At 38.2% G+C, this 19,939-nt stretch overlaps 1 protein-coding gene across 2 annotated transcripts in view; it reads left to right on the forward strand.

Annotated features, from left to right (window-relative positions):
- Positions 1 to 19,939, forward strand: part of PATJ (PATJ crumbs cell polarity complex component) — a 429,677-nt gene that overhangs the window by 298,373 nt on the left and 111,365 nt on the right. For both annotated transcript variants that reach the window (XM_030205409.1, XM_030205410.1), the window contains exons 31-33: positions 8,555 to 8,632; positions 18,821 to 18,895; positions 19,374 to 19,491. In XM_030205409.1, the coding sequence (XP_030061269.1) occupies positions 8,555 to 8,632; positions 18,821 to 18,895; positions 19,374 to 19,491 (271 nt within the window). The remainder of the gene's footprint in view (positions 1 to 8,554; positions 8,633 to 18,820; positions 18,896 to 19,373; positions 19,492 to 19,939) is intronic.

Consider the following 19,939-nt stretch of genomic DNA (forward strand, 5'->3'; position numbering starts at 1 on the left):
TGAACCTTTTCTAATTCTGCTATATCTTTTTTGAGATACAGCGAACAGACCTGAATGCGCAATACTCAAGGTGCGGACGCTCCATGAAGCAATACAAAGGCATTATAGTATTTTCGGTCTTATTCATCATCCCTTTCTTAATAATTCTTAGCATCCTGTTTGCTTTTTTGGCCGCCGCCACACACTGAACAGAAGATTTGTGTATTATCTACAACGACATCCAGATTTTCTTTTTCAGTGCTGACCCCCAAGGTGGACCCTAGCATCAGGTAATTATGATTCAGATTATTCTTTCCAATGTACATCACCTTGCATTTGTCCATATTAAATTTCATCTGCCATTTGGATGCCCAGTCTTCCAATTTCCTAAGGTCTTCCTGCAGTATTTCACAGTCCGCACGTGTTTCAACAACCTTGAATATTTTTGTATCATCTATAAATTTGATCAACTCACTCGTCCCAATTTCCATATCATTTATAAATATGTTAAATAGCACCAGTCCCAGTACAAATTCCTGCGGCACTCCACTGTTTACCCTCCTCCATTGAGAGAAATTACCATATAACCCTACCCTCTGTTTTCTGTCCAATAACCAATTCCTAATCCACACCAAAACCTTGCCTTCTATCTCATGACTTTAAGTTTCTCAGGAGTCTTTCATGAGGAACTTTATCAAAAGCTTTCTGAAAATCTAGATAAACTACATCAACAGGCTCACCTTTATCCACATGCTTATTCACGCCTTCAAAGAAATGAAGCAGATTGGTGAGGCAAGACTTCCCTTGGCTGAACCCATGTTGACTGTGTCCCATTAAACCATGTTTGTCTGTGTTCTGTAATTTTATTCTTTATAATAGTTTCCATTATTTTACCGGGCACAGACGTCAGGCTTACCGGTCTATAATTTCCAGGATCACACCTAGAACCCTTTAAAATAAATCGGTGTCACCTTGGTCACCCTCCAGTCTTCAGATACTACAGACAATTTCACTAACAGCAGATCAGCAATTTCATGCTTAAGTTCTTTGAGTACCCTTGGATGTATGCCATCCAGTCTGGGTGATTTACTACTCTTTAATTTGTCAATTTGGCTCAGTGCATCTTCCAAGTTCAACGAGATTTCTTTCAGTTCCTTAGATTGTAAAAGAGCCCTTGGGTTCTGTCTAAAAAGAACAAAAAAGCATTGTAACTCTTCCCAACATTTTATCATACAGCCTGAACTATCTAGATGTCACCTTACAACATTTAAGTAGCTAGAAGAGTGCATTCAGTTTTGCTGTGATCAAGCAGGCCTTTAATCCCAAAGTAAAGACAAATCAGACTAGAGCCATGATGGCTTCAGTGGCCTATTGGAATTCACCTTCCATTGAAGTAAAGTAGTGACTTGGTCTTCTCTGCATATCAGTTTCATAACTGCTTGGACCAGGCATCCCAAAAGGACAGTGCTTTTGGACAAGCAGTGCTTATATGGAAACATGATTCCTAGTGATAGTAGCTGGAGACAGTGCTGGCAGGGCAGGAGCAGCTGGGGATTGCTCCTGCTCTAGGACCACTGGGACACCAAATACTGGGCTAGTAGGCCCTAGATGATGGTGGGTAGTGTGATTGGGGGTACTGGTGAGAGGATGTGATTCAGGGGCGATGGCACCAGCCTCCTTAAGCTACGACTGGAGAGCACTGGGCTGCGGCTTTGAGCCCTGATGCTTTTGGTACAGTAAAATACCTGCAGCTTTTGGCTGGGGTTATTTTTACCATAATTTAATGGCCATAACGCAACTTGCAGCATGCACCCAGTGTTCACCACAAGTCATGTTCTGGTTTTTACATACTAATGAGCTGCTTTACATGCATTTGCATGTTTTCTATCTCATCACAACAAAGAAAATGTTTCACGCAATGTGGAAACTCAAACGTGTGAAACCATACTTCCTGAGGGAAACATTTTGCAATCTGATACAATCAATGGTACTAAGCCATTTAGACTACCGCAATGGAATCTATGCGGGATGTAGAGAACAAACCTTAAAGAGACTCCAGACCGCTCAGAATACGGCAGCCAGACTTATCTTTGGAAAAACCCGATACGATAGCGCAAAACCCCTCCGCGAAAAACTACATTGGCTTCCAATTAAAGAACACATTGCTTTCAAGATCTGCACAGTGGCTCAGAAGATTATCTAAGGGGAAGCCCCGGGTTACATGATAGACTTGATCAACTTACCTACAAGAAACACATCCGAATCGTCACGAACGTACCTAAACCTGCACTACCCAAGCTGCAAAGGACTCAAATACAAATCAACCTACGCATCCAACTTCTCCTACATAAGCACCTAATTGTGGAACGCATTACCAAAAGCCATGAAAACCTCGTACGACCACCTACACTTCTGGAGAACACTAAAAACTTATCTTTTTAAAAGTCATACCCTACCAACCCAAGAAATGCCTGATCTCTGCAACACAATAACACTAGAATTCAAAATGCACAAAACACAACTCTCCCACTGTTCAATGACCTTATGTGGCTGTCCCACATGTACTTTATCTCATCTCAACATCACTCTGTATTTGTAAACACCGGAGACTGCAAACGCACCTCCGGTACGATGTAAACCACATTGAGCCTGCAAATAGATGGGAAAATGTGGGATACAAATGCAACAAATAATAATAATAATTATTATTATTATTATGTAACCCTTGGTGACCTAAATATTGCTGCCTTAGGGCAAGCGAACCTGCTGCAGATCTCTTTAAGTCGTTTTAAGGAGCTAATAACGCAGGTTATTTCCCTATCGCAACTTGATTACTTCTCCCTAAATCAACTATTAGATTGTAAGCTCTTTGAGCAGGGACTGTCTTTCTTCTATGTTTGTGCAGCGCTGCGTATGCCTTGTAGCGCTATAGAAATACTAAATAGTAGTAGTAGTAACTATAGGGCTGGTGTAAGTGATTACACCTTAAATGTAAGCACATTTTCTGCCACTTGTGCTAATATTGTATAAAGAAAAATAACCACCTACTTTTTTTTTTATAGAATAGGCTTGAAATAGGTGCATGCTTACCTTCTTATTCTAGACGCCCTGTCATATTATAGAATTACTATATGAAAACCTTTGTATTTAGATTAAATGTAAAATGAAGCATTACCAGGTTACTGCCTTGAGCCAGTAGCAGTGAACTGTGGACATCACATGCAGCTCAATGGGTTTCAACCTTGTTGTTCTTAAGGAACCCTGTTATATTCGTAGGTTATTAAATACTTAAACAATCTCTCCTCCACTGTAACAATTTATGTAAAATTGTGCAGAATCCTAGAGGGATAGCCACAAAACCATTGGCTTCTACAAAACTCCAGTTGAAAAACCTTTCTTCAGATATGCCTTTGGCTCTTCTTCCAGGATAGGTTTTTGTTATCACATCTCTTTATTTTTGATCATTTTGTTTCATAGAGCTACGTTGGCATTTCTGATTAGTGACTGAAGTGGGGAAAGCCTTATAAAGGAAAAGATAATTTAATTGTTGAATGGAATTTTAAGAAACCCTACTTACATAATCCCTATTTTTCCTTCACTGCAATTTGCAACAAACTGTGCTACAGTACACTGTGGCTTACAATCATTAGTTAAATATGTCCCATGCTACGTATGAAAAAAGTCTGTTCTGTGGAATAAATTTCATTAAGTAAGCAAAAATAGTATAACTTGGGATTCTAATGATCCCAAGGTTATAATTAAATTAAATTAACTAAACTGAGAGCTAAAATAATCGAAAACAGCAGTAGTTAGCAAATATTATTTTGTAATTATAATCACGACAGTATATCCAAGTGCATTCATACAGTTTTCTCAGATAATGCTCTTCAATGAAGTGAACAAAATCTCAAATGTGAAAAGAAACCATATAGGAAATTAATAACCTTTACCTTGTTTCCCAAGGTTCTGATTGACCAAATTAATTGTCCAGCAATGGACAGGTCTGGATGATTAGGGGTTTTTAGCACTGGACTTTTTCCAATTAAAAATGTTTCTAGCATAAGTGCTGATGCATTAAACTGCAAACTTTTTTTTGCAGATGGAAGCCTACTTATGCTAAAATATGTAAAATGATCAGAAACATGAAAAAAATGCCAGTATTAGAGCTTTTGTGAATTTTAATACACGTAGGGCCCGCATGTGAAAAAGATTTGCAAATTTTGGGCCATCTGTGTAGTAAACTTTTACATGTAGTCAACTATGCATGAAAGTTTAAATAAACTCATTAAATAAATGCGATGAGCTGCTATAATGCTAAATGCTAAGAAGTCCAAAGGTATAAAATGGGCTTCTTAGCCTTTAGTGCTTGCTAATTCTATTAGCACATGCTAAGTTTTAGTAAAAGTGCACCTTAGAAGTGTAGTTATCTTTTTTAAAGCCATCTGTGGAGTTCAAGGTTTCTGTCTATCTCATTTGAAGGAGGCCACTCACCCACAGGAAATCTCATGGGCTTATTCATCTACCTTGTGAATAAAATTCAGCGTTATTTTTTCCTGCTAATGGGACATTTAGGGGCCCCTTTTACTAAGCTGTGTTAGGTGCCAACATGTGCCTAATGCAGCTTAAATTGACGTACCGCAGGATATACACATGCGTTATGTGGTAACTGCCAAATGTTCATAAGCTAACTGTATGTTAAAAAGTAATTTTTTTAAAGGGGCATGTTAGGGAAGGGAAGAGTGGATGTTTCCACTGTAATCAGTTAGTACATCTACCTTAGCGCATGCTAAATGATTAGCACATGAATACTGTGTGAAACCTTACTGCCTACAAAATGGGTTGTGATTACTACATGAGCACTTATTTTTTTTAAATAGCAACAAGCTATGCAAAATTGCCACATGGTCATTAGTACTAAAAATAGAAAATCTACCATTTTACGGTTGTAGTGCAAGGGAAAAACCATTAAACGTAAAAAAATATTGCAAACTTTACAGAGACAGAATGAGCTTTTGCATCAAAGAGTGCTTAAATCCATTAATTACTATAAATATCAGCTTTATCTCTTTGGCAATAAGAGTGGCAAACTTATGTCTCTGATCCATTCTCAGGCAGGGCCTAAAAAGTGTTACAACTTAAATAGGCTAATGGTTCTTTAACCAGCTCTGATGCCATGATTGCTAAAATTTTTTGTGATTATTTTGCCACACTTTATAGTGCAACTGACTCTTTGCCAGGTTCTGTGTATTTGGAGAACCTTGATTTGCCTAAGGTTACCCCCCCCCCCCACACACACATACACACCCAGATGGCTAACGAGATTAATTTTGTAAATTATTGTCAACCTTTATTGATCCACATTTAGTTGCACATTTCACTGTAATTTTAGACTCCCTGCTATTGCTTGATTCTTTACAAATGGCTCAGATGATTGTCTTGCCCAAGCCTAGTAGAAATCCTTTACTGCCCTCTTCTTAGCGACCTATCTCTTTGTTGAATTTTGATCTGAAATTATTGGCTAAGATATTATCAAATCGAATGGCCAAGATTCTTCTTTCTTTAGTTGATGAGGCTCAGGTGGGCTTTGTTCGTAGAGTGACTAAAAATATCAGAGTGATTTTAGTTTCATTGGAACAGGTGCAGGTAAGCTTTGATGCAGAAAGGCATTTGATCGGGTGATCTGAGACTTTGTTTTCCATCCTGGAGGCCTATGGGTTTCCGGGCTTCTTTTTATCTGCAATAAAAGTTTTATATTCCAACCCACAAGCTACCCTTTGTGTTAATAGATTTGATTCATCTCCATTGCCCATACATAGAGGTACCCGTTAGGGTTGTCCCCTTTCAACTTTATTATTTGTATTAACCCTAGACTCCTTAATTACGAAAATTCAAAGCTACCCAGAAATTTATGGAGTCCCCATTAGTAAGGCTTGTTTTAAGATTTCCACTTTTGAGGATGATCTTTTGGTTCATATCATTAATCCTTTACAGTCTCTCCCTACTCTTATGGAAACATTTCAGGAATCTGGAGATAATTCGGGCTTCAAACTTAACTTTTCAAAATCGTTAGCACTGACCTCTCACACACAGCTTCATCTGAACTGGCCAGGTAACTTCCCATTGACGTTACCTGGCATCTGGTTCCTTTCAGTACCTGGGTATACATTTAACGATTTCTACTGCACAACTTTATCGTTTAATGTGGGTAAACTGCTGCGATCTACTGCAGATACTCCGGCAGCCTGGAGGCATCATCCTCTTAGCCTTCATGGCAGAATTCATTTATTCTATATGGTGTCGATCCCTAGATGGTTATATGCACTCCAGATGTTGCCTTTAAAACTTTTGAAAAAGGATCTCAAAGCTTTACAGCGATTGTTGATGAAATTTTGTTGGGGGTGGGGAGTAAAGCCTAAATTACAGTTTCGATTTTTAATTGGATCTTGGAAATCAGGTGGGTTGGGATTACTGGATTTAAAAAAATATAATCAGGCCTGTTTATTTCGATATGTGGCAGACTGGATGATGGATAGGATTATACACATTTGAGCAAAATTGTTTCCATCCATGGCATTTACTCTATTTATTACATATGCCTGTTACTAAGCTTCCCATGTGTCAAATATAGTATTCTTCTTTGTCCTTTGCATGCTGTATGGAGGGAACTTACACATTGTTTGGGGCTTTCTTTTGAGGTATCAAATCTTCTTTCCATGAATGGCAATGTGAACTTTACGCCAGAACTGGATAATAGAATCTTTCATCACTGGAATACATTTGGAATTCATCTATTATGTCATGTGCTTGGGGCAGGCGATCATTTGAAACCTTTGAACTATTTGGGTGATGGGACATTAAGTTTTATACAAGATGTTTTTGCATACAGACAGCTGGACCATTACGTCTCTTTTTTTGGGACCTGAGAACTTTACTACATCTCACTGTCTGAAATTTCACAAGTTTATTGCCATGGCCAGAGAGGACCATTTATTGATCTCCACATTACACAAACTTTTATTACGATTATTCCCTCCATGAGACTAGTCAACACTCACTGTTAGGTGGTCCAAGGATTTACATAGGTCACCAGTCACAGTGAATTTACTTTCATTATTCACTAGAATTCCCACTATTACTATTAATGCAGACTATAGGGAGTGTCAACTTCGTATCATTCACTTGGAATGTGCCATGTGCCAGAAATGTCATCTTGAGGTTCATTCATTTTTTCACGCCTTTTGGTCTTGCTCACGGATGCAGGTGTTTTGGATCTCATCTTACTATCACCTATACCGTATTCCTTCCTTTTCCAATAGGGTTTCTGTTAGATTGCTGTGAGTCTTTTATGTTGCACGGCAGGGGAGCCCTTCAATTTCTTTGTAAAGCTAGCATTGTACGAAAAAGTGTGATTCTAGGAATGTGGATGGTGGCGAATCCCCCCTCATTTTGGACTTGGCTTAATAAATTTTATTCATTAATGCTGTGGGAGAGGAATGCAGCTCAATTGCCCCAAGGCAAAAGAAAGCCTTTCTCAAGATGTGGTACTCTTGTATACAGTCCCTTTCACCACACGCCCAAAGTGGGATTTTGAATACTCTTTAGGGGTTTACAGAGATCTCGATGAGTTCTACTTCCTTTTTTTTTTCTTTCTGGTGTGGGGGTGATGGACAACAATTTGGAGCGGCCCTGTGCTTTTTTTTCTGCATAGTTGGGTGTTATTGTTTTGGGGGTTGGGGAGGGGGTATAAAAACACATGTTAAAATCTTGGATACATGATTCAGTTTTTTTGTATTGCTCTGTACTTACTTGATATAAACAGATTTAACCATAAAAAGATCCATTATTTAGCATCCATTATTTTTGAAAGGATGCTAAAAATGGTAAGAAATGTAAAGATTGGGGCAAGGCATTTCACAAAACCAGTCCTGCAGCCATGACAATTGGAGAGGTATTTTTGAAGAACAAGAAGGAACATATATGTGGAATTTGGACAGGGCGATGAAAAAGTGTTCTTAAATGCATCCCAATAAATCGGAATCATATTTTACCTTGTCTATCACTGCTTCCAAGAGACCCCAATCTGATGAAATATTCATGGTGCAGTTATGACTCCTCTGTTACTAGGTATGCCTTACCTTACTTTTTTCTCCATACATGTAGGGGATTTCCTTTACCCTAATTGTCTTATTTTATTTAAATTAAAACACGTATGCCTTTTATTTTGAAAATGATGATATCAAGAAGTAACTGATATGTCAGTTTTACAAAACAATTATGCATCAGTTTCAATTGAAACTGATGCATAATTGTTTTGTAAAACTGACATATCAGTTACTTCTTGATATCATCATTTTAGTGAAGAAAAAAACAAATATCTTAAAAAAAAAATCTTCATACATGGGTTGCAAGTCTCTTGTACTACCATTAACAGTCTACATACATGTCATGCTTGTAGTGAGCTAAAAAGAGCTCCGCATGAATAAAAAGAGAATGTGGTACTACATATGGGTATATGTTTGTTTTTCATATCATGATTGTTGAAAAAATTGCTTATTAAATAAAAATTTATTCACAGGATCAGGATGGGCTTCCACTTCCTGTTAATGAAGACGTAGTAGTGGAGGACCTTGCTGCCGATGAATCCATAGAAATTGTAAGTATTCAGAATTGGCTATACACAGATTAAAATTTTTAATCGCAAGGTTGATTGCATAAAGCGCCCCCTCACATTTCTTCCTGTACAGTGCAATATATAGATAGCAGATGTAAATTCTCAAAACTGACAAATTTCAATTACTAAACTAAAAATAAAATCATTTCTTACCTTTTGTTGTCTGGTGATTTTATCTTTCTAATCATCTCGTTCCCTGTCTCTGCTTTTCTGTGCTCTGAACTCTGTTAGCAGAGCCTCCTGTCTATTCACTGTTTTTTTTCCTCCTCCTTCACTTCCTGCCCTATATTCATCTTTCACGTTCAACTTTCTTCCATATTTCTTCCTCCTCCTCCTCCTCAAATCTATATATGAAGCAGAATTTTGAAATCCTAATGTTGCATAGCTTTATATGCTTGGGATGTGGTGGTTCAGTTGCTCCAATACTCATAGAACTGGAAATACTTGCTATGCATTAAACTGTTCTGTTTTGTGAACTGAGGCATAAACTAATGTACAAAAGGAAAAATAAATTGGTACCAGTGCAAGAAGCTATTTTCAATTACCACTGCAACTTGTGATGCAAAAAAAAAAAAAGAGTAAATACTTTGGGGCTATTTTTCAAATGCTGGCCACAGGGTCTAAATATTTTACATATGTCCACAGAAGCAGCAGCACTGAATATACTTAAACAGTGCTGACCCATACTGCTGTACAGATAGCCAGCAATATTCAATCATTATTCATGTAGCTGTATGGATAAATTTAGGACATTCTTTTTTGCTGGGCTAAATTTATTTGCATAGCTATATGGATAGTGGCTGTATACTGCCAGCTATCTGTAGACTTACGTGGAACATCCACATACCACCCTCACTGTACCCCACCAATATCTAGGTAGTGTATGAATTTTCAGCAGCACCCTGTTTATACATTTGGTGGCTGCTGCTAAATATATAAAGCCTTTTAAATATAGGACCATTTGTCAATATGTACTTATTAGTAAAAGCATAAGTTGTGTGCACTCGAGATCTGGATCTTTAACAGAGAACAAATCGGGAAACATATACTCCTTGTTGGGGTACTCAAAGAATCTTCCTTATCGTCCATACCAGTCCAGACCAAGTGGATTATGTCCCAACTGCAAGCAGATGGAAAGTAATCTTTCCAAATCCTGCCTTTTATCATGTGAAGTCCCTCGAGGGTCAATCTTAGTTCCTATTTTGTTTAATGTTTTCATTGCTCACTTGTAATGTTAATTTGCGATTTCTGTGCTCACTGTTATTTGTTACATTATGTGTTATTTGTTGCTGCTTAAATTTTCTAATAAAAGGTTGAACTCAAAAATTCTGTTCCTTACCCATATGGTGCTTCACGTTGGCCAGCCCTTCTTCTCTTCTTTCTCAATTTTTGATATACCACCTCTTTTGAAGCACAAATCAAGGCGGTTTACATAGGACTATTCAGGTACTTGCACTGTCCCTGATGGGCTCACGGAATTTACGCACCTTCAGCACTAATCTGTTATCAGTTCCTTCACTCAGTAAGTTTTCCGTGTCTTCTTCATGTGATGCAGCCTTTTGTTGCATGGCCCTAGCTCTTTGGAATTGCCTATTTACCCTTGACCTTGGAATTCAGATGTCTCTTAAGAAATTCAAGATTGCTCTCAAAATCTGGTTCTTTACTCTGGCATTCCCAGATCAGATCTAGTGGCTGAATGGCTTTTTCCCGTATGACAGATAGAGGAACAAAGTTGATTATTGTTCTCCCGTTTTCCTTGTGTGCCCACTGACAGTGTTTATGGTGATTTTTCATTGTTATACATCAATTCCCCTTCCTTTTATTTTTTGACTGTTCTAAGATTATTATGTGATGTGAGTAGGTCTGTGTGATTACCATGTATTAAACAATATTCTTAGTCTTTTTTTTTTTTTTTTTATTTGGACACTGCCATGATGGTTTCCGAATGTGCGGTATAATAAATGACTCAAATAAACAAATGGAAAGGAAATTAACAGATACATTTAAATGTCACCCTCTTTGGCAGAACAACACTTGTATGCTGTTCTACTTTGACCCTACTTCAATTCAATGGAGACAGTGGTCAGACTGCAGCAGGCCCTTTCATTACCCAGGGGAATAGGGGTTGGGTCAATTCAATCAGGTGACATCAGATCTTGAAGTCTAATTAACTTATTGGTTACCAGGCAGGCTACTGAAAATTACTGAAAACTAACCTGTTCAAAAAGGCATACCCTAACGATCCAACTTAAATGCCTTAACCCAGCAACACAACGAAACCAAAGCTCATACTGGACATAACTAAACTGTTCATCCTTGCGATTCCCATGAACTTTACTCTACCAAAACATTACTCTGTATTTGTTCATACCGATATTGGTGATCGCCTTTACAGTACTATGTAAGCCACATTGAGCCTGTAAATAGGTGGGAAAATGTGGGATACAGATGTAATAAATAAATCTCTGTTCATATTACATTTCTAGACTTGTTGGAGGATATAATGCATCAGGCCTTGGTAGTTGCTGTTTTGCCTGTTTTTTGTCCATTCTTTTGTGGAAAATATTCCCTGTGCCTTGGGAAAATGTACATCTTATATTTTTGTATGTTGCACAATACAGGAGTAAATTACATTCTATTTTTAGTTCTTCAGTGTTGCATGCTCTGTTCCTTTTCCATCATGTAAAGAAGGAGCTACTATTTGTAACTTGGAAAGCAAAACTCATTTGGTGGCTGGACCTCTGACAAGTAGGTAAAAGAATGAGTGGAAGATGCTATGACTCACCATTTGGTTTGATTTGTCAAACAGCTCCTTTTTGTCAGTCTGTTCTTTTTAAAATAGAATGGAAAAATGGATTTGTTTCTCATCTCCTCTCAACCTTCTACTTGTGGTGAAACTGCATTTATTTTTTTTAACTTATATTTTATTTCCCATTTTTCAACAAAAATACAAAGAACATTTTGAATACAATGAGTACAAGGTGTTTCATTTCCCTCCAAGATTCAAGTGTTGCATTTTGCTGTATTCCTTATAAATACAGAACTAAAGCTCATTTGTCTCCATTGCCTTTATCACCAAAGCACTAAGGGGTCCTTTTACTAAGCTATGTAAGCGTCTACGCGTGCCAAAATGGAATTACCGCCTGACTACAGCGTGGCTCTTGTGGTAATTTCCTTTTTTGTGCGCGTCAAATACGTGCTTTTTAACATATTTATAAATGACCTCGAGATGGGAGTAACTAGTGAGGTAATTAAATTCGCAGATGACACAAAATTATCCAGGGTCATCTCGTCGCGGGAGGAGTGTGAAAAATTACAAGAAGACCTCGTGAGACTGGGGGATTGGGCGTCCAAATGGCAGATGAAGTTCAGCGTTGGCAAGTGCAAAGTGATGCATATGGGAAGGAGGAACCCGAATTACAGCTATGTTATGCAAGGTTCTGCGTTAGGAGTTACGGACCGAGAAAGGGATCTGGGAGTCATCGTGGATAGGACGATGAAATCTTCAGCTCAATGTGCTGCGGCGGCTAAGAAGGCGAAAAGAATGTTGAGTATTATTAGAAAAGGGATGGAAACCAAGCATGAGGATGTTATAATGCCGTTATATCGCTCCATGGTGCGACCGCACCTGGAGTATTGTGTTCAGTTCTGGTCGCCTCATCTCAAAAAAGATATAAAGGAATTGGAGAAGGTGCAGAGAAGGGCGACAAAAATGATAAAAGGGATGGGACGACTACCCTAAGAGGAGAGGTTAAGACGACTAGGACTCTTTAGCCTGGAGAGAAGGCGGCTGAGAGGTGATATGATAGAGGTTTACAAAATAATGAGTGGGATAGAGCGGACAGATGTGAAGCGTTTGTTTACGCTTTCTAACAATAATAGAACCAGGGGACACAAGATGAAATTAGAATGTGGTAGGTTTAAAACAAATCGGAGAAGGTTTTTCTTTACTCAGCGTGTAGTTAGACTCTGGAACTCATTGCCAGAGAAAGTAGTGACAGCAGCTGGCCTTGCTGAGTTTAAAGGGGGTCTGGACAGATTTCTGAAGGAAAAGTCCATTGATCATTATTAAATTTTGGGTTTTTTGCCAGGTTCTTGGGGCCTGGATTGGCTGCTGTCAGAGACAGAGTGCAGGGCTTGATGGACCTTTGGTCTTTTCCCAGTGTGGCAGTGCTTATGTGCTTATATATATATTTTTTATTTTCGGGCCCACGTAACAGATGCACGCCAAGTGATATTTGGTGCGCATAGGTCATTACCGCCCGGTTACCGCGTGAGTCTTCACCGTTAGGTCAATAGCTGGTGGTAAGGTCTCAGGCCCAAAATGGACATGCTGAAATTTTCATTTTGCCGCACATCCATTTTTGCCCCCCCTCCCCCCCCCCCCCCCCCCCCCCCCCACCAAAAAGTCTTTTTTACAAGCACGCTAAAAAATGGATCAGCATGTGCCCAAAACCCATGCCTACACTACCGTAAGCCATTTTTCAGCATGCCTTTGTAAAAGGGCCCCTAAGAGGCCCTTTTACCAAGCTGCACGAAAAAGGGCCCTGTGCTGGCAACGGGGACCATTTTCCCTGTGCGCCAGGACCCTTTTTACTGCAGCAGGTAAAAAAAAAAAACCCAGCACACATGGCCATGCGGTAAGAGAACTCTTACTGCATGGCCATGTGCCAGGGAGTCCTTACTGCTACTATTGAGGTGGCAATAAGGGCCCCCCAAGGAAACCGGGCAGCGTGCGATGATGCCCGATTACTGCTGTGTTAACGCTGCGCAAGCCATTTCCGTGGGTTTTCTTTTTCCCCTGGAAATGGAGTGCACTCGGGGTGGGACTAGTGCCAGCAGCACTAGTGTAAAAGGGCCCCTCAGTTAACCAATATTAAATTAGTGTACAAGCGAAGCATATATAATAATGTTCAAATGCTACACTTATCTGCCAACAAAACATTATTACATTACATTAAGATCTTATTATAGCCCACTACAACCAACAAGTTCTAATCGGATAACATCAAGAAAAGGAGCATAGTCCAGATAATTATACAAAATAGTTAAAAAAATTTACGAGCTGAGTTACTATATCTATAAATTATGGAACATATTTTCTGAAAAGAAAAGTCTTTAGTAATTTCTGAAATTCAGAATAATATTCCGTATGTCTTTAAAAAAGAAGGAAGAGAATTCCAGCTAGAAGCCGCTTGGTAAGTTAGAGAAGATTTTAAATATCACCAAGCTTTTACTTTATGAACCATGGGAAAATCTAGAAAAAAAAGATTTCTGGTAGCTCTCCCATAGTTCCTGTTAAAGAAGGCAAAATGATCAATCAGATAACCCCCATGAAAAACCTCGAAACTCAAGACCAATACTTTAAATTGTAATCTAGCCTCCAGTGTAACTGTGACATTAAAAAAAATAGTCATATTTCCCTGTTGGAAAAAAATTGTAGCATTCTATATGCTCTGTAACTTCAATATTAAAGTTTTTGTACAAACAATATAGATGGAGTTACAGTAGTCCAATAATGACAGTATTAATGATTGCACTACTAAATGAAAGATTGTGGGTTCAAAATATATATGAATAACCCGAAGCCTTTTAAGGAAGAAGAAAAAAAAAAAAGGATTTACTAACCACCTTTGTATTCCTATTTTTTGTTCCCTTTGCAACTTGATCCTGGAAGAGACTTCATTACACCCAAAACTGTCTGTAGTGATTTGCGTCAGGAGATACCACAGTTAAGTTACAAAGAGCTTGTCCATTGACTGGAAATGGTTCCCCAAGAGCTCTGCCCCACCACAGCTCTACAGTAACTTGTGCAGATTCATTTCCGAAGGTGGCCGCCAGGCATGCTATGGAAACATTCAGAGGGTACATTTATCTTTAGTGCTGTCTTTACACTTCCGGTCATTTCTTTCATCCATTTTCCATGCTGAAGTTATTACATAAAAACGGTAAATGAGTTTCACCTGCTCACAGCAGGATTTCATTTTGTTAATTTTTAGCTATGATTTTTTTCCTTCATGCTGCGGACTTCCTCCGTATTTAAAATTTGTGTTGTAGATTAAGAAATGTGCCCGCCTTCGGCACTATTCTCTTTTAATTTACCAATAGATTTTGCTTTAATAAAGGAAAGAGTGTATTTGTACTTTTAAAAATGAAAGGAAAAGGATAATAATGCCCAAAGAAAAAAAATTGAATATATGGAGAACCAGCAGAGGAGAAATAACCTTCGGTTTTTGAACTTCCCTAAGTCCCCTTTAATCCCTGCCAAAGAGATGTTGAAAAAGTATTTTACTGAAATTCTGGGGATTCCCTCAGAAGCTTTTCCTCCATTGACTCGAGTTCTTTACATCTCCGGGGCAGGAAAGGAGACTATACCATCTCCTCAGCTAAATTTAACTCAGTTCCTCGAAAACTCAATGGAGGTTATCACAGAGAGGACGACACTACTGGCAGTTTTTGCTCTGGAACTGGACCGCAATAATACTTTTAGGTTGTTTTTCCGCCATATTTCCACACCTTTTCTGGGTTCGAAAATCCAGGTTTTTCCTGATCTCTCTCGAGAGACACAAAGAAAAAGGAAAGATTTCTTATTATTAAAAGCAAGAGTCCTACAATTAGGTGGGACCTTTAATCTCAAGTTTCCATGTAAATGTTACATTTCCTTACAATCCACTAATTATATTTTTTTCGAACCTGAAAAACTTAAAATATTTATAACTAGTAAGGAGTAATCTGGCGTTAACTTGAATTGTATTTATCGGCTGCCCTGACTTGAATCCTTGCCCTTTCCTGATTAAGATTTATTTGTATTTTGGTAGATTGAGGTGGGTTATCACTTCATTTTGGTGTTTAAATATGTACCTATATCTTGGATCAATAATTTGTGGACGAATATAATATATTGTTTTTTCCTTTTCTTTTTCTTTTCCTCTTCTGATATATGTCTATGAAAATTAGACTTTTGTAATGCCATTTATGTTTATGATATAAATGTAATGAAAAATCAATAAATAGATTATTAAAAAAAAATAATAAAAGGAAAAGACCTCAGTCTTGTACAAGAACATGAACATTTTCCAAAGTTACTATTATTTCAGAACTTATGCATTGACTAACTGCCTCACCATCCAAAAATAGAGCACAGAAAAAATGTTTACTCACTAAAGTTCTTTTCAAAATCTGCAATAATTTGCTGTATTTTGTCTGTAATCTGTGATTAATTAGTAAAGTATGCAGTATGATGGAATGAAAGGAAAAGTTGAATGAATGTTGTGATACGAGTTTTAATTTTTAATCTAGGAATTTGCATTACATTTGATATTGAATAAAATTATAATAAAGAATTTTGTGGTTACTGGTATTTTATTATACATATTCATTGGGATATCCTGAAAACTTGATGTTTTGGAGGGCCTCAAGGACAGAGTGAATACCACTTATCTATAGGATAAACTTTAAGATAAAGACTCTTATAAAACAACCTAAAAATTTAGCTCATCTTCTTACCTCTTATTCCTGTACTTGCTGCATAAGATCTTTCCAAATTCTTTTCTTGATAGTTCTGACTCCTGAGAATCTTCTCCAGGTGTGTGAAGCTATGATCTTGGAGGGCTGTACACCTGTCAGGTTTTCAGGATGTCCCTCATGAGTATGCATGAGAGAAATTTGTATGGACTGCTTCCTTTATGTGCAAGTATAGCCCATTCATATTCATGAGGGACATCCTGAAAGACTAACTGATTTTTGCAGCCTTTTAGGATTGTAATTTGATATACCGGATCTACTCATTACCTAAGGAGGAACAATACCTGCTTCACTTTTACACAGGTGTCTGGCCATACAGCACTTGGGGGTCATCTTTGACACTCACTCTCTTTCTTCACATATCCACAGACTGCTAAAACCTGTTGTTTCTTTCTCTATAACATTACCAAAAGTTGTCCTTTCCTTTCTGAGCACACTACCAAAACCCTTATCCACACTCTTATCACCTCTCGCGCAGACTACTGCATCTTGCTTCTCACAGGTCTCCCACTAAGCTGTCTCTCTCCCCTTCAATCTGTTCAAAACTCTGCTGCACAATTTATATTCCACCATTGTTGCTATGCTCATATTGGCCCTCTCCTCAAGTCACTTCATTGCCTTCCTATCCATTTCCGCATACAGTTTAGTCTCCTCTTATTGACTTACAATTGCATTCTCTCTGCAGCTCCTTAGTACTTCCCCACTCTTATCTCTCCCTACACTCCTCCCCGGGAACTCTGTTCATCGGGTAAATCTCTCTTATCTGTATCCTTCTCCTCCACCGCTAACTCCAGACTCCAATCCTTTTATCTTGCTGCACCATATGCCTGGAATAGACTTCTTGAATCAGTACATCAAGCTTCAGCTCTGGCCGCCTTCAAATCTAGGCTAAAAGCCCACCTTTTTGAGGCTGCGTTTAACTCCTAACTCCTATTCACTTGTTCAGTATTCATGTCTGCTTTATAATTCCCTTATCTCTTATTTGGCTTGTTTGTCATAATTAGATTGTAAGCTTTGTTGAACAGGGACTGTCTCTTACATATTCAGTGTACAGTGCTGCGTACATCTAGTAGTGCTATAGAAATAAGTAATAGTAGTTAACTCTTCCTCCTGTTGACCTGTCTACTGTTATTGTTAGCCCAGTCCACATTATTGACGCCCTTCGGTTTCGCTATAGTTCTTATTTAATTGCAATTTATTTTATCTTTTGTCTCTCATACTGTCAGTTTTATCTCTTGTGTCTTCTACTGTCACTCTCTTATTTATGATTAGTTTTTGGCCTCTATTTTAACTTTGATAATCTGATTTGTAAACTGTTTTTCTGTTTGTCGAAATGTGTATTTCGAATGAATAAATCAAACTAAACTTTAAAAACTGGTGTAAATATCACAGGTAAAAAGTGCCTGTGGACTTTACAACAATGCAAGCAGTTTGAAAACTGCCCTCTTGACTGTACTTCTTTTCCAATATGATTTCATGATGGAAAAACTCAAGTGGATTAGAGTTCTCAAGCACCATAGGAGAAAGCTGAAATGCTTTCTACAAGTCTAGATTGAGCAGTCAGCTGGTATTTACACATGGACATTATTATCATGTTTGCAGAGTGCATGCAAGATATATGCAGCACTTTTACAGAACCAATTAAGAGAGAGTTCCGACTCCGTGGAGCTTACAGGACCCAATGAAAATCAAGAGGTGGGGGATGGATTTGAGTAAGAGCCATCAAGTGTGAAGTTGGGACTGTAGATATTTGAAGAAATGTTTAAATGTTCTGCCTTTACCTTGAATAAATGGCATCTTAGCTAGATTTGGTTATCAATAGAAATCAAACAAAATAAAACATGGAAAAGAAAATAAGATGATACCTTTTTTATTGGACATAGCTTAATACATTTCTTGATTAGCTTTCGAAGGTTGCCCTTCTTCGTCAGATCGGAAATAAGCAAATGTGCTAGCTGACAGTGTATATAAGTGAAAACATTCAAGCATTACTATGACAGTCTGACAGGGTGGGAGGATGGGGTGGGTAGGAGGTATGCATGGGGACATCAAAGATTTGGGTAATAGGAAAGCAGTAGGCAGGTACTAATTCAGATGTGCATCATAGGGGGTTAGGGCAGTCTATACTGATTCATGCTGTAGGGAATCCATCTACCTAATTGGTGAACAGGTCAAAAATTAAATTTGTGCTCATGACCCTATCTATATAAGAAAGCAGAAAAGAGTCAATGAATACCCCCTCTGTATGTTACATGCATTTGTTGTGCAGGTCAATGGTCTCTTGAATTTGATTTGAAGCCTGCCATGGCAGATAGTTACAGAAGAGTTGTTTAAAAAATAATCAATGAAAGCTCCCTGCTGCTTTGAAAATAAACAGAAATATCTGCTGGAAATAGGAGTCATTTGTAAGCATCCGCCAGAAAGCAGGCATCAGTTCATCACCTCTGCCAACAGCAGCATTTGACACTTCATTAAACAGACCTTATTATGCAGGGCTGTAAAGACGATTCAGCCATTGTACAGTATGTTGTTTAATGAAAAGCTACAGTAGAAACAGTAAGTTTCTGCTTAACATTTTGCTAGCTAATGGGATTCAGTCTAATGAAATAAAAATCAAGCTAATGGGACATATTCTTACTGTTTCAGGATGGCAAAAACCAATTGGGCAATCAGATTCTGGAAGCAGACGAGCAGCCTGTGGAGGAGCAAGTGCCAGGAAATGTATGTTTAAATATAAATTAAGCTGGTGCCAAATATATTCTCCTCAGAAAGATATGACTATCGAGCATTCCTCATTTGACATCTCTAAACTAGCCTGCGTCAGGAAAGGCTAATGCTGGTCTTTAGCCAGTAGTTTGTTTAGTCCTCTGCCAAGGAGCAAAGACAATTCCCTCCTCTGGAGAGATAGAAATCTAGGATAAAAATCAGCCAACCCTAGATTTCCTATTTGACAGAGATGAACATCAATTTCTGTCCGTTCTGGCGCTGTAACCTTATATTGTGTGAGATACGTTTCTTAAATAATAATATTCTACAGTGCAATAATAATTAGTGTAATGTAACAAAGTTTCACTGTTATATTAAGCCAGTGTAATACTTTTGCAAATAGTCTAGTGTCCTGATTTCAGAATAACGTGATGTTTCCTGCTTTGTATGCATTCCTTGCAGTCTACCTAATTCATATTCCATTTCCTTTTAGATTGCCAAGCAGCTGAAACAACAGAACAGTGGCTCAAAATTAGCCTTCAGTTCCCAGGAAATCTCTCTGGCTCCATCACCTTCATATCTTGCTTCTGAAATGGAGTTCACCACGAATAGTATGAAATAACCTTTTCTCCTTCATGCTATACATCAGAAACCATTAAAAGATCATTGACTTTTGTTTAGCTCTGAGGATTCCCTTCCTATTTCCCACTTTTCCCACTTCAGCCTAACTTGCTGATTATCTTCTGGCAAGCAAAATCTACTGTGCTTTTGGGGTAGGCCCTAGAAAATATAACTCAATTTGTAAAAGGCATTGTCTGTGTGAGATTCTTCTGTAGCTTACTTGCCCCATCTGCTCAGTTTACTTCTTACAATAACTTTTTTTTTTTTTTACCTGATCCATTTTTTTTTTCAGTAGCTGGCATCAGCCTGTTCTCATACTATATGGGCTTTGAGTTCTGTTATTTCACTGGTAACTTCCCATTTCAGTAGCAGGATTGCAGCTTGTTCAATCATCTTCAAATAAAAGCAACTTTGAGTGGCCAATACTCAAAGGCTTGC

Source organism: Microcaecilia unicolor, chromosome 6, assembly GCF_901765095.1.
Source record: "Microcaecilia unicolor chromosome 6, aMicUni1.1, whole genome shotgun sequence".
Lineage (NCBI taxonomy): Eukaryota > Metazoa > Chordata > Amphibia > Gymnophiona > Siphonopidae > Microcaecilia > Microcaecilia unicolor.